A 13,190-nucleotide genomic window follows, 5' to 3' on the forward strand; every position below is an offset into this window, starting at 1 on the left:
AAAAGAAAAAAAGAATGGGGACCCCAAACCATCCTGAGACCTCCTCACCTGACCTCCAGGAAGTCATTGTCTCCTACTCGTTTCCGGACCAGGTAATCACGCACGCGTCCCCCAGCTTCTTGCCGTTCCCGCAGAAGGATGACATCGGCCTCTATCTGTTCCGCCATGCTCTTCACTGTGGCGTAGGAGGCCTCCATGTCAGCTTCACTCAGCCCATACTCAGTCCCATCTGGTGACAAGAGCCCAGACATCAGCAGGAGAGAGAGTCCTGACCAACCAGCGTGCCAACCAGCCAGCCAGGAACCCCACCTAACAAAGGCCACCACCCCGTGACCCCAGCACTGCAGAGGAACCCCCGGGGTCCTTTCTACCTGAGAGAAAACCTGGGCACACACCAAGTTAAAACATGACAGTGCCACAGACCTCCCCATCAAGCAGAGCATTCGCTAATTCATTCAGTAACAGTCACTGAGGTTCTCCCAGGTTTTATGCCAAGCCTCATGCTGGGTACTAGGACTACAGGTGCCCCTAGTGAGCTCACAGCCCAGTGGGGGAGGCAGACAGGAAATTAATTAATTGCAATACAGCTCGAGTGCTGCACTCTAGGACTGTGCGAACAGAACATAAAGCACTGCCTGGGGAAGCCGAGGACAGTTTTGCAGAGGACTGATGCCAAGCTAGGTCAACAAGTGCTGGGCCTGCAGAAGGAGGAAGGACATCCTAGCCAGAGGAACAAAGCGTGGCGTGGCAGATCATGGCACGTTCAGGGACCAGGAAGCAGCTCAGTGTGTTGGGGAGCAGGATGGGTGACATGGAGTGGCGGGAGACCACATGAGAGGTGGAAGCAGCACAACAGACGGACAGCAGCAACAGACAGCAGCGACACACCTTCTGCACCAGGCAGTGAGACACCCGTGGGCTGACGAGGGGAGTAACATGATCAGATGGCTGTGGGTTAAAAAGATCTCCTGGGTAGCAGTGCCGAGTGTGCACCAGCAAGTGAGAGACCAGTAAGGGGGAGTCCAGTTAGGAAGTAATTCTAATAATGCAGGCAAGAGATGATGACGACAGAAAGATGGAGGAAAATGGGGGAGGAACTCAGAAACAATTTAGAGATAAGATTTTTAACTGAGGTGGCTCAGGTGATATGTCCAGCAAGCAGCTGGAGAAATGAGTTTGAGCTCAGGACAAGGAAGGGAATCAGACAGAAGGCAGGACCAACCGACGAAACAGTTATTGAGCTCCTACTACATGACAACCTGTCAGCTGCTTTCCGTGACGTGTTGGATTTAATTTCCACAATCACTCCCTCAGCCTTTCCCAGCTGTCCTGTCTCCAAGCGCCCCTGTTCCTTCCCTAGCTGGCTAACCCCTTCAGCATGTGTGATTCTCTTCCCCCACACCAAGTATTCTCCTTGTCTCTTCTTCTCCTCCTCCCACTCCAAACAAGCTCCTAAACTAAGGAAAGGAAAACCACCCCCTTTCCCTTGCCCCTGCTTATCTGCAAAGCTACCATCTCCTGTTTTTCCTTTCACCATCAAACATCTCGAGAGTCATCAACGCATGCTGACTGTACTACCCCACCATCTACTCACTGGGAATCTGCCCACTACAGAAGAAACCACAGCTGTCACATGCCACCAATGGCCTTCTTTTTTTTTTTTTGAGATGGAGTCTCGCTCTGTCACCCAGGCTGGAATGCAGTGGCACAATCTTTGCTCACTGCAACCTTTGCCTCCCGGGTTCAAGCGATTCTCCTGCCTCAGCCTCCCAGGTAGCTGGAATTACAGGAGCCCGCCATCATGCCCGGCTAAGTTTTGTATTTTTAGTAGAGACAGGGTTTCACCATGTTGGCCAGGCTGGTCTCGAACTCCTGACCTCAAGTGATCCGCCCACCTCGGCCTCCCAAAGTGCTGGGATTACAGGCGTGAGTCATCATGCCTGGCCCACCAGTGGCCTTCTAAACTCTCTATCTAATGCCCTCTTCTTGACTCCCACAACATTCGATACTGCTGGCCACTCTGCCTTTCCCTCTTGAAGCACTTCCCTCCTGCCCTGCTCGCGCATCACCTGACCTCTCCTGATGTGCCTCCCCACCCCTGTCCCCCGGCTCCTGTCTCCTGAATGCCAGTCTTTTCCAGTAGTCTGTCAGTGGTCCTGTTCTGTTTTCTCCAAACTTTCCCCTTGGCCATCTTGTTCTATGGCTTCAGCTGTCATTTTGAAAACTATAAAAACACTCATTCCTAACACCATCCTATGCCCAGAACTCCAGACTGAATTTCCAACTGCCTGGATGATAACTCCTAGAAGTCTGATATCCAAATTCAACACCCACCCCAACCCTCTTTTAAACAGCACAAACACTAACAATGTTAATAAAGCATTTTATTTCTCACTGTAATCTTATGAGGTAGGCATTACTGTTCCCTATTAACAGTGGGGTAAAAAGAACCTAGGGAGATCTCAGAGCTGGGAGGGGCCATGAGTTCAGGTCTTCAGATTCCAAACCTAGAGCCTTTTCCTCCAGAGCAAGGGTTCCTCTTACTGCCTGACCAGTTCCTTCTTTATTTCTGACAATGACAATACCATCTTCTCTAGCCACCAGTCTTCTCAGTCCAGTCCTGCTGATTCTAGCATTTTACCTTGCCTCCTTCCCTGATGTCTGCCCTTTTTGCCAATCCACAGCCACCAGCCTGATTCAGGCTCTTATTCTACCTGAACCACCACAACAGACTCTTAACTTTTGTCTTTACAAATTCAGTCTATTCCCTCCAACCAACCCCTTAAGGTCCTAAATAAAGCACAGCTCTGATGCTGTCACTTCAAGTCAAAGCCTCTGAATGGCTCCCCAGGCCCAGCTGCTTAACAGCCTCCCCATTTGTGCCATACTCCCTCCTCACTCTCTCCTTGTAAGCTCTGTCCCAGTGCAAGCGGCCCCATCACACACGCAGCACTCCCCTTCCTTGTGCTGGGGTTCTCTGCAGGGTCCTAGCTCTATACCTTTGCTCATGATTTCCTATCCTGGAAGCCTAACAGTGCATCTCCTCCTGGCAAAATCCTACTCATTCTGCCCACAAACGTCTGTGTCTCCCTTACATTTGCAAAGTACTGCCTTGTGCAACAGTGTTTTGGATACACATCCTCCCCTCCCCGCACAACACATAAGCATCTTGAAAACAAGGAACATACCGCAACAATTTCCTGATGCCCCACAACCAATGCCTTTCCTACATCAAGTCCTCAAATGTTTGTAAAATGTAAAACAAATGAACAAAGAGGGAGCGGCTGGGATGAGTAGTTTCTAAATGCATGGCCAAGTGAGCTGTGAAAGCCTTCCGGGTTAGAGAAGGGCTTGCTGGGAGTGTTCCTGAGAAGGCTGGCAAAATTCTATTCAATCTCCCCTGCCCCTGTTCTTTCAGGTCCTGCTCCCCACCAAGGGCTATCAACAATGTCACCTTGTCCATCAGGGCTCTCGGTCAGTCACATTACCCGTCTCCAGCATGCATCACATTCCTTACTCTGTGGAGGTGGAGACAAAGGTGGAGGAGAAAAGCTGCAGAGGTCCAATTACTAAAGGCCACATATTCAGCCATGCCAGACTCTAATCAGATTTCCATCCTGCCGGCTCAGTTACCTTTCTCATATGTATTCTCCTCTTCTACAGGCTGCAAAGACTCCCTAGACTTTCAGAATAAAAGTCTAACCTCTGTGGCCTGGCATTTAAGGACCCTGAGAATCTGAGCCCTGCCTTCCTCTGCCCAGCCTCTCCTCCTACCACGCAGGACCTCATACTCTCCACTCATCCCACTGGATTACTTCTGGTCCACTATATATTCCTGTCTCCAATGCCTCCACACCTTTGTGAGAATGGTTTCCTCTGCCCATTCACTATTCCCTCCATCTACCTGGAAAATTCCTACTCATTCTTTAGAATCAATTAAAGGGGCGGCTCCTCTTCACAGCCTTTCCTGACTCTTCCACAAAGACTTAGTACTCCTCGGCTAGGTGCGGTGGCTCATATCTGTAATCCCAGCACTTCGGGAGACTGAAGTGGGGGCGGATCACCTGAGGTCAGGAGTTCGAGACCAGCCTAGGCAACATGGTGAAACCCTGTCCCTACTAAAAATACAAAAATTAGCCAGGCGTGGTGATGGGCACCTGTAGTCCCAGCTACTTGGGAGGCTGAGGTGGGAGAACTGCTTGAAACCAGGAGGCAGAAGTTGCAGTGAGCCGAGATCGCACGACTGCACTCCAGCCTGGACGACAGAAAGAAACTCTGTCTCAAAAATAATAATCATAATCATAATCATAATAATTTTAAAAGACTTAATACTCCTCCTAGGTCCCCTGAACTTTTATTTATTTTTTATTGTTTTTCTTTTGAGACAGAGTCTCACTCACCATCTCAGCTCACTGCAACCTCCACCTCCCGGGTTCAAGTGATTCTTGTGCCTTAGCCTCCTGAGTAGCTGGGATTACAGCAGTGCACCACCATGCCAGCTAATTTTTTGCATTTTTAGTAGAGATGGGGTTTCACTATGTTGCCCGGGCTGGTCTCGAACTCCTGACCTCAAGTGATTGGCCCACCTTGGCCTCCCAAGGTGCTGGCATTATAGGCATGAGCCTTCTTTTTGAAAGAAATCTCATGATAAATCAACTACAACCTGGGACCCTTAAAACAATTATTACTGCAACTACTAATACTAGCTAACACTTATGTAATGCTTACTATGCCCAATGATCTCCTCGAATTCTCATTTAATCTTCACTACTACACCATGGGAGAGATTCTATTATTATCCCCATTTTAAGACAAGGAAAAGATTCAGTAGGCAAATCCAGGCCTGCCAGGCTCCAGATCCTATAGATTAGGCCAGACTGCCCCCTTTTAAAATAACAACATTAAGAATGTATACTTAAAGAGCACATTCCTCTACACTGGTTATAATTTTTAAATGTCTCATTTCTCTATGCAAAATTTCTCTGAGGTAGGATGAAGAAGGTGTCATTATTCCCATTTTACAGAGAAAGGACGTGATAAACAGAGGTGAAGCAGCAAGGGAATCACTGATGAAACTGACTCCTTGGGGCCCTGTATCTGGGTTCATCTTCTGTTTAATGTTCAACTTGTTTAACTAGTTATGATCTCTATTTGTAAATAATTCCAGCAGGAGGAATCACTATGAATCTAATGGCTCCACCTGGTGGATTCGAGGATGATGTTTGGGTATACAGATGTGTTAATAAATGTCTGACATCTTACGCTTTGCCATGGGTGGGTTAATTAGTTGTGAGTTGTCAAGGCATGGTAAAATTCACTGAGTCCACATAAAAGCATGAGGGGAAAAGGGAGTCTTAAGAATCTGGGTCTTCAAAGAACAGACTCAACACTTGTCAAAATTAACCTATATGTGGTTCCTGAAATTCTATAATCATTAAGTGATCTTTGAGTGGTTCATCTTATTAGAGCAGGCCAGATGTGCACCTGACATCAAAGCTTCAAAAGGCTACCAATGATCTCCTGGTCAACAAATGGAATGTTTTTTCTTTTGAACCTGGCACTCACTGCTGCCTCTGTAACACTTGATAATGCTAATCAACTCTCTTCCTTTCTTGATGCGCAACCTCTTAGTTTGCCTATCTCTCTGACCATGCCTTCCTTTAGGTGGTAAGACCCGCATCTAGGGAGGTAGCAGCAAGGATGGGAAGGAAAGAACAGATATGAAAGATATTTCAAAGGAAGGCACAGCTGCATCTGGAGAGCAAATCCTTCTTCCTTATGTCACTCTTACATTTCCAAATACTGTTTCCCATGGAGATTATTTGTGTATATGCCTTCTTTCCTCCTTGGGGCAGGGACTGGATTTTAAGTTTCCAAAAGAGCTTTGCAACAGTCACAAGCCTTAGAAGATACTTAATAGATACGTGTCAAATAGTTTAAGAATGGTTTTGAGATTTCTTCAATCTTCAATTCAAACTACAAAAGAATTACTACCTGGCTTTACAAAGGCTACATTCAGCAAAGGAAAGTGTTTCTTTAATGATGCATCCAGGCCCACCTGGACTTCCTGCAAAGATGACAGAGACAAGTGCTGGTATGGGCTGAATTGTAATCGTTAACATCCCCAGCTGTCATTTCAGCAAAGATAATCCCATAATGAAGACGAAGGTAAGCAGGTCTTGTATGGAGGTTGTCAACTAGGAGCATCCAGGGGAAAAAAACCGTAATATACTCTGGGATTGTTGCAAGGGCTGCCTTTCTCTAACATAGTAGGTTCTGTTAGAAGGAATAAGCAGCTTGGAGAACAATAACTAGTCCCTTTCAGAATGGTTACAAGTCTATGTGTCTGATGACCTCTGTTATCCCAGCTATCCAGACTAAATGGTCAGTATGGTCTGGGGCAAGGAGCCTGACTGAAGAGAGGAATTCTGGGCATCTTTTCTTTGCTGACACCAAGAAGAATCACAGAGGTCCTCAGCTAAGCAGAAAATAAGTAGCAATGGGATCTATAAACAGAGCTTGGAAGGGAAGACCTCCAGCAGCCCAGGAATAAGCTTAATTCTAGACCTAACTATGGCTTGCCCTATTACCTTAGACAAGAAGTTCCTTTGCTTTGTGCTTCATTTCCTCTTATGCAAATGGAGAGTACTGGAGGCAAAAAGGAAGCATCTATAAAACTGCTTGGAAAGTGAATCTTTCAAGTCAACCATATCATGGCCACTAAGGTCAGAATTAACATTCGCTTTGTACTTTCATGTACTCCAAACAGTTCTGCAGACACTAAAGAATCACTGTAACTAAGACACACAAGCAGAAAAGTTCAAAAAGAGGGGAAAATGTGCTCTAAATAATTTTTACTTTTTTTGAGACAAAGTTTCACTCTTGTTGCCTAGGCTGGAGCACAATGGTGCCATCTTGGCTCATTGCAATCTCCACCTTCCAGGTTCAAGCAATTCTCCTGCCTCAGCCTCCCGAGTAGCTGGGATTACAGGCACCCGCCACCACGCTCAGCTAACTTTTTGTATTTTTAGTAGAGATGGGGTTTCCCCATGTTGGCCAGGCTGGTCTCAAACTCCTGACCTCAGGTGATCCACCTGTCTTGGCCTCCCAAAGTGCTGGGATTACAGGCGGCAGGGCCACCGCGCCCGGCCCAATAATTTTTTAAAATAAAGTGAAAGGAAAACTATGCTCACCTGATCCCTGCCCAATGACATATATGGTCTCTCCGCATCCCTCGTCCATCCTCTCCCACATCTGCCGAAGTAGGCTGTCATACTGCTCTGAAGTAGGGCTCACTAGAACCAGCTAGAAAAGAAACCAACAGCCTTAGGACCACACTTGCTAGAAGAGCACCACAGCCAAAGCCGATCAATATAGCCTAACCAAAGATTCTGACTGAAACCCACAGCACCCTCATCTAAAAAAGCTGCACAGCCCCTTCATGCCCTCTCTGCTTCTCCTGAAGTAGCCTTTGAGCCTCAGGCCTTATATGAGCCAAATGATATACTAAAATGTGTATGTCTGAGCCATAACCCGTGGTAAAGAGGGCACAAGCAGCCTGCCTCCTGCTGCTTAACAGGAGGGGCAGGACCCAAGTGACTGAGAATATGGCACTGTGGATAGAAAGCACAGTGCCTTCCATCTACATGCCAAAGGCTTCTACCTGCAGTTGACATCTGGAAGCCCACAGGACATTTACCTCATATACCTCCATGCGCTCCACCCACAGGCCAGTGGCTCCCGGGATAACAAAAGAATTCTGTTCTATCTTCTTAGCTATATTGAATATTTGGGAATGAAAACTGCCTGCAAGACTCATCTTCATCAACAAAACACCATCACCATTACCACTACGAGGAGTATTACCACCATCATTTTGCCAATGTCTGCCAATAACATTCAAGTATCAACCACTTATTTGGGGAAGTCATTTGGCTATCAGACCCCATTCTCTAACTACTCCTGTGTGACCTTGGACAAAGAATTTAACCACTCTGAGTTTCAGTTTTTCAATCTATAAAACGGAGTTAATACTACCTGCATCCTAAGGCCACTGTAAACAGCAAATATAATAACATGTAAAGCATCTAGTCCACAGCTCAATAAATGTGAAACGACAAGGTTTTCTTCACCCAATCATTCCCAGAAAAACCTTGTTGGATGAAACTAGCCACCACTATTCACTAAGTGTTTCTCCCTTTGGAAGCTCTCGGAGCCTTAGGTCTCCACATTTACTGTTGTAAGGATATGATCCTTCAGCTTCTAATCTGTTCCTCTGGAATCAATCTATTCAATCCAACCCTTCTCTCCCTCCACACCGTCACTTTTTCTTTTTGAGATCATCAATATTAATATACATATGATTTTTTTTAATTGTGAGGACTTCCCCAGCTATGTGATGAAATAACACTTCTAGGAATATTAAATGCGCTGGTCAAGAAATGAAGGTACTACCGTCTTTGCAACTCTGCCCTGCAATTTCCTACCATGTTTCTTCAACACCTTGACCAGGTGTTGACATCCAGTTTGTTTGCTCTGGAGTCAGGTCCATAATCTTGTAACTTCCTGAGTTGACTCATCAGAGCTTGTAATTGTAACCTGGATGTTTCCTGGGTCTTTTACATCATCCTGGCCATCCCTCTCTCTAAGTTTGGCCATCCTCATTATGGCATTAAAGGCACAAGACAGGACCAACTTTGACAGGCTAGCTGGCTTCCATGTGCTCAACTGAGACTAGAAGGGCAAAGAGCAGTTGAAAATAACTTTCTTAGGTTGCAGGGAAAGTTCCTTCCAGTTTAGGACCAAGTTTCATGCAAATCTGCCGCCATAAACTATAAAAAGTCACAAATATTTTCAAAGCTGGATAAAATGTCTATTGTAGCTATCCTACACACGTAAGTGGTGGTATTGGTGTTCTGTCTTTTACCTACTGCTATTTAATCTGCACAGGAAATTAGGAACTATCTCGTTCACTTCAAACATTTACTGAGTCTCTAGTATGCATCAGGCACTATTAGATGTCTTATTATATATTTCTAATTTTTACAACCCATCTGTACAACGTCACAGAGGCTTTCGATGGTAGGGCAGGAAAGAGAACTCAGCCCTGTCTGACTCCCAACTTGGCATTCTTTCCCTAAGGAACGTTAAGCACCTTCAAAACACCAGTCACATCTTATATTTACTTTTCTGTTCTTCACAATGTCAAGCCGTTGGCGAGCCCTTAATTCCTGCCTACCTTCTCGACAGCTCAGAAGACACGGTTTTAAACGTCCTTCACTGCTCCACTCATACAAGATGAGCTTCCACTCCCAGGATAGCGAGACTAAGGAGCCTACCCATCTTTCCATTTTGTTTCGGGTGGCCTCGAAAAGTAGACATTCTCGGACATGCTCGTCCCCAGCTGAGCGACTACTTTCTGTTTCCTTTCCCGAGTCTGGGAAGAGACGCGGCTGCCACCCTGCCCTGCCTTCCGACTACCTGTCTTCGACCACCTGTCTTCGCGAGCGTCTCGGCCCCCTGCCCGGGCCCCCTCGCCCTTCTGCTGTCCCGCGCGGTCCAGGGAGAGGAGATTCTAGGTCTTCGAATCCCCTCAAGCGGGGACCCGAAGAACGGGGAGGGGCACTGAGCGGGGACAGGGACCGCGCGGAGCGCTGCCGGCATCGGGCATCCCCGTTCCACGTGGCAGAGCCAAAGGGTTGCGATCTCGGCGGGAGACGGGAGGGCGGGAGGCTGGGTTGGCGACGCGGGGAGCCAAGGTGGGTGCGGGGACCATGGTGACGGCCCCTCGCGCCGCAAGCCCCAGCACGTCCCGGAGACCAGCAGGTGGGCGGGCTCGGCCCCTTCCTCCCATTCCGCGCTCCCCGCGGAGAGGACGGCCGCTGGCCCCGCCGTCGCCCCGGAGACTGCTCGGCCCGCCGCCCGCTCCCCTCAGCGCCCGCCGCCGCCGCCCGGGCCTACCTTGCTGGTGAGGTCCAGCTCTGGCTCGCCGTTGAGCGCCTCGCCGTCCTCGCTGCAGTCCGAGTCAAAGCCGCCGTGGAGTCGGGCGGCGGCCGCCGCGGCCCTGGCCGCCCCCGGGGAGCTGGGCTCGGGGGCGAACATAGAGGCCGGGACCGGCGAGTCCATCGCCGAACGACTGCGCTCCGCCGCCATCTTTAATAACTTAGGCTAATTCGTAGCCGGCTTCCCTCCCTCCCCGGCTCATTTGACTAATCTATGCACAGAGCTCCGCCCCACTCCTTATCGGAATAATTTATGCAAAACTTCTCCAGCCGCGTACTGGATGACACGTATCTCTAGCTAAGAAAAGGTCGACCAGGCCTCTCAGCCACCAATCCCTGCAGAGCGTTCAAGTACCTAATGAATAATTAATGAGGCCCAAACCCCAACAACAAATGTCTGAGACGTCACGCGCCCTGCTCCCAGCTTGGGAGGGGGCAGTACCGAGTCCCCGCTACCCGCCTGAAACCTTCCCGCCAACGGGAGCAGAGAAGAGAATGACTGACACAACAGCCATCCAATGAGGAGAGCAATACAAACAACGTTACTTGTCAACGCCCCTTCACTCTCCTTGTTTCCAGAGGCGGTGCTGAGGCTGCAAATCGTACTGAAAAACAGTAGGCGCTGTAAGCCTTCCAATGACGGACAAGGGCAGGACCCAATCGAGTCATAGAACACGTCCCGCGCCTGGACCCGCTCACGGAGATAGTAAACTGCAAAATGAGCCTCCCACTCGATTCAGTGACTGAGGCAGTCGCTGGAACGCCGATGTCCAACGTGCTGGCATGCTCCAGGCAACTTTAATAGTAGGATCGATGCTGTACGTTCCAAGAGTTGTAATACTATAGCAGCCAGAGTGAGGCAATAATTAAATGCTGACCTTAGGGAGAATTCTACATTCACTGCCTTTGCGGAGACAATCACACGAACTAAAAACAGAGGCAAGCAGCTAAAATTAAAAGCCTAAAAAACACCTCACCACTTTTGTGGTGAACTGCTAAACCGAGATCTCGGGTCTCATAAGGTAGTTTCCCATGGGTTATTTTTCCAGAGTCATCAGTTGTGAAAAGCCCCAACCCAAAATGCCATCAACACAAGTTTTAGTGTCTTGAATTCCTGTTTCAAAAGCCGGAAAACCCTAGGCCATCATTGCCTGGCGAAATTAGGGATTAACCAACGTCTAATAACGTCGGCCTTGGCCACTCGTCCCAGGCATCAAGCAAACAAGAGCATGTTTGAGAAGATAAGGAATCCAAGATTTAGGATTTGGACCTAAACCCTAAATCTTTAGTGAGCAAGTGGCAGGATTGAAAACGGCTTTCAGTTTTGGGGATCTACCTGAGAAAAAAGTGTCTTCTTGTCCCTGTTTTCCACTACTATCAAGTCTTTCTTTTTTTCTTTTTTTCTTTTTTTTTTTTTTTAATTTTGAGATGGAGTTTCGCTCTTGTTGCCCAGGCTGGAGTGCAGTGGCGCGATCTCCGGCTCACCGCAACCTCTGCCTCCTGGGTTCAAGCAAGTCTCCTGCCTCAGCCTCCTGAGCAGCTGGGATTACAGGCATGTGCCACCACACCCGGCTAATTCTGTATTTTTAGTAAAGACAGGGTTTCTCCATGTTGGTCAGGGTGGTCTCGGACTCCCAACCTCTGGTGATCCGCCCGCCTCGGCCTCCCAAAGTGCTGGGATTACAGGCATGAGTCACCGCGCCCAGCTTACTATCAAGTCTTATTTGCACAAACACAGCTGGGAATCTTGGACAGGAAGTCATCTGAGTCCAAAGGTCTTGATACTGTTCTTATGTGCTTTTTAATTTCTTCCTTGCCAAATTGCTCACCACCATCCTATATGGGCTGGGAGCAGTGGCTCACACTTCTAATCCCAGCACTTTGGGAGGCGGAGATGGGTAGATCACCAGAGGTCAGGAGGTCGAGACCAGCCTGGCCAACATGGTGAAATGTTGTCTCTACCAAAAATACAAAAATTAGCTGGGCATGGTGGCATGCACCTGTAATCCCAGCTACTCTGGAGGCTGAGGCAGGAGAATCCCTTGAACCTGGGAGGGCAGAGGTTGCAGTGAGCCAAGATCACACAACTGCACTCAAGCTTGGGCAACAGAGTAAGATTCCGTCTCACAAACAAAACAAAACAAAACGAAACAACGTACTAGAGGCCTGAACTCATAACTGCCTTCTGAAGGAGGGGCACAGTCTTGTGGGACTGAGCCCTTAACCAGTGGGATCTGACAGTATCTCCAGGTAGACAGTGTGAGACGAATTGAATTGAACCAGAGGACATCCAGCTGGTGTCCCCTGCAGAACTGATGGGTTGCTGGTGGGGAGAAATCCACACATTTTGGTGACCAGAAGTATTGTGCTGTATTGAGAGTAGAAAATTTTTAAAAACAGACTTTGGCTTTTCCTATATGGCCCAGATTGATAGCATCTCACCAACTGGCTCTTCCAAAGAGTTCAAGTTGGCTGGGCGTGGTGGCTCATGCCTGTAATCCGAACACTTTGGGAGGCTAAGTGGCGGATCACTTGAAGTCCGGAGTTCGAGACCAGCCTGACCAACATGGAGAAACCCCGTCTCTACTAAAAATACAAAATTAGCCGGGTGTGGTGGTGCATGCCTGTAATCCCAGCTACTCAGGAGGCTGAGGCAGAAGAATGGCTTGAACTCGGGAGGCGGAGGTCACAGTGAGCGGAGATTGAGTCATTGCACTCCAGCCGGGGCAACAAGAGAGAAGCTCCGTCTCATAAAAAAAAAAAAGGGTTCAAGTCCAAAATGTGCTGACCGCTGATAGCGAACTAAAAAACATGCCCTTTGCACTATAGCCTTTACCCAGAAAAGAACTCTCAGAGCAGGTACTTTTGAATTGAACAGGGAACTCTATTATGACATTTTAGAGAAGGAATTCCTTACCCTACCCATCTACACGTCTTTCTGAAGAAAAGTTGGAGCCTAGGTTCAAATTCTGTATTCACTATATACTGGGTTCACATACCATATGTGTGTGACCTTAAGCAAGTTATCTTCTCAGAGCTTGTTTTCTCCTTTGAATAAATAAAGTATCTAACAGGATTAAATCAGCTGCAAATGAACTAATATACGTAAGGCACTTAGAACAGTGATTGCTGCACAGCAAGCCCTCAAACTATTCATATGTAAATATAACCACAGCCGTGAGTAGCTTA

General features: G+C 47.9%; 1 protein-coding gene across 1 annotated transcript in view; it reads right to left on the minus strand.

Annotated features, from left to right (window-relative positions):
- Nucleotides 1–10,382, minus strand: part of GTPBP1 (GTP binding protein 1) — a 28,120-nt gene extending 17,738 nt beyond the window's left edge. Inside the window, exons 1-3 of the mRNA XM_011978851.1 lie at nt 9,961–10,382; nt 7,194–7,305; nt 49–229 (exon numbers count right to left, since the gene is read on the minus strand). Of these exons, the coding sequence (XP_011834241.1) occupies nt 49–229; nt 7,194–7,305; nt 9,961–10,152 (485 nt within the window). The 5' untranslated portion in view covers nt 10,153–10,382. The remainder of the gene's footprint in view (nt 1–48; nt 230–7,193; nt 7,306–9,960) is intronic.
- Between the last annotated feature and the right edge of the window lie 2,808 nt (nt 10,383–13,190).

This window comes from Mandrillus leucophaeus, unplaced genomic scaffold, assembly GCF_000951045.1.
Source record: "Mandrillus leucophaeus isolate KB7577 unplaced genomic scaffold, Mleu.le_1.0 Scaffold2, whole genome shotgun sequence".
Classification (NCBI taxonomy): domain Eukaryota; kingdom Metazoa; phylum Chordata; class Mammalia; order Primates; family Cercopithecidae; genus Mandrillus; species Mandrillus leucophaeus.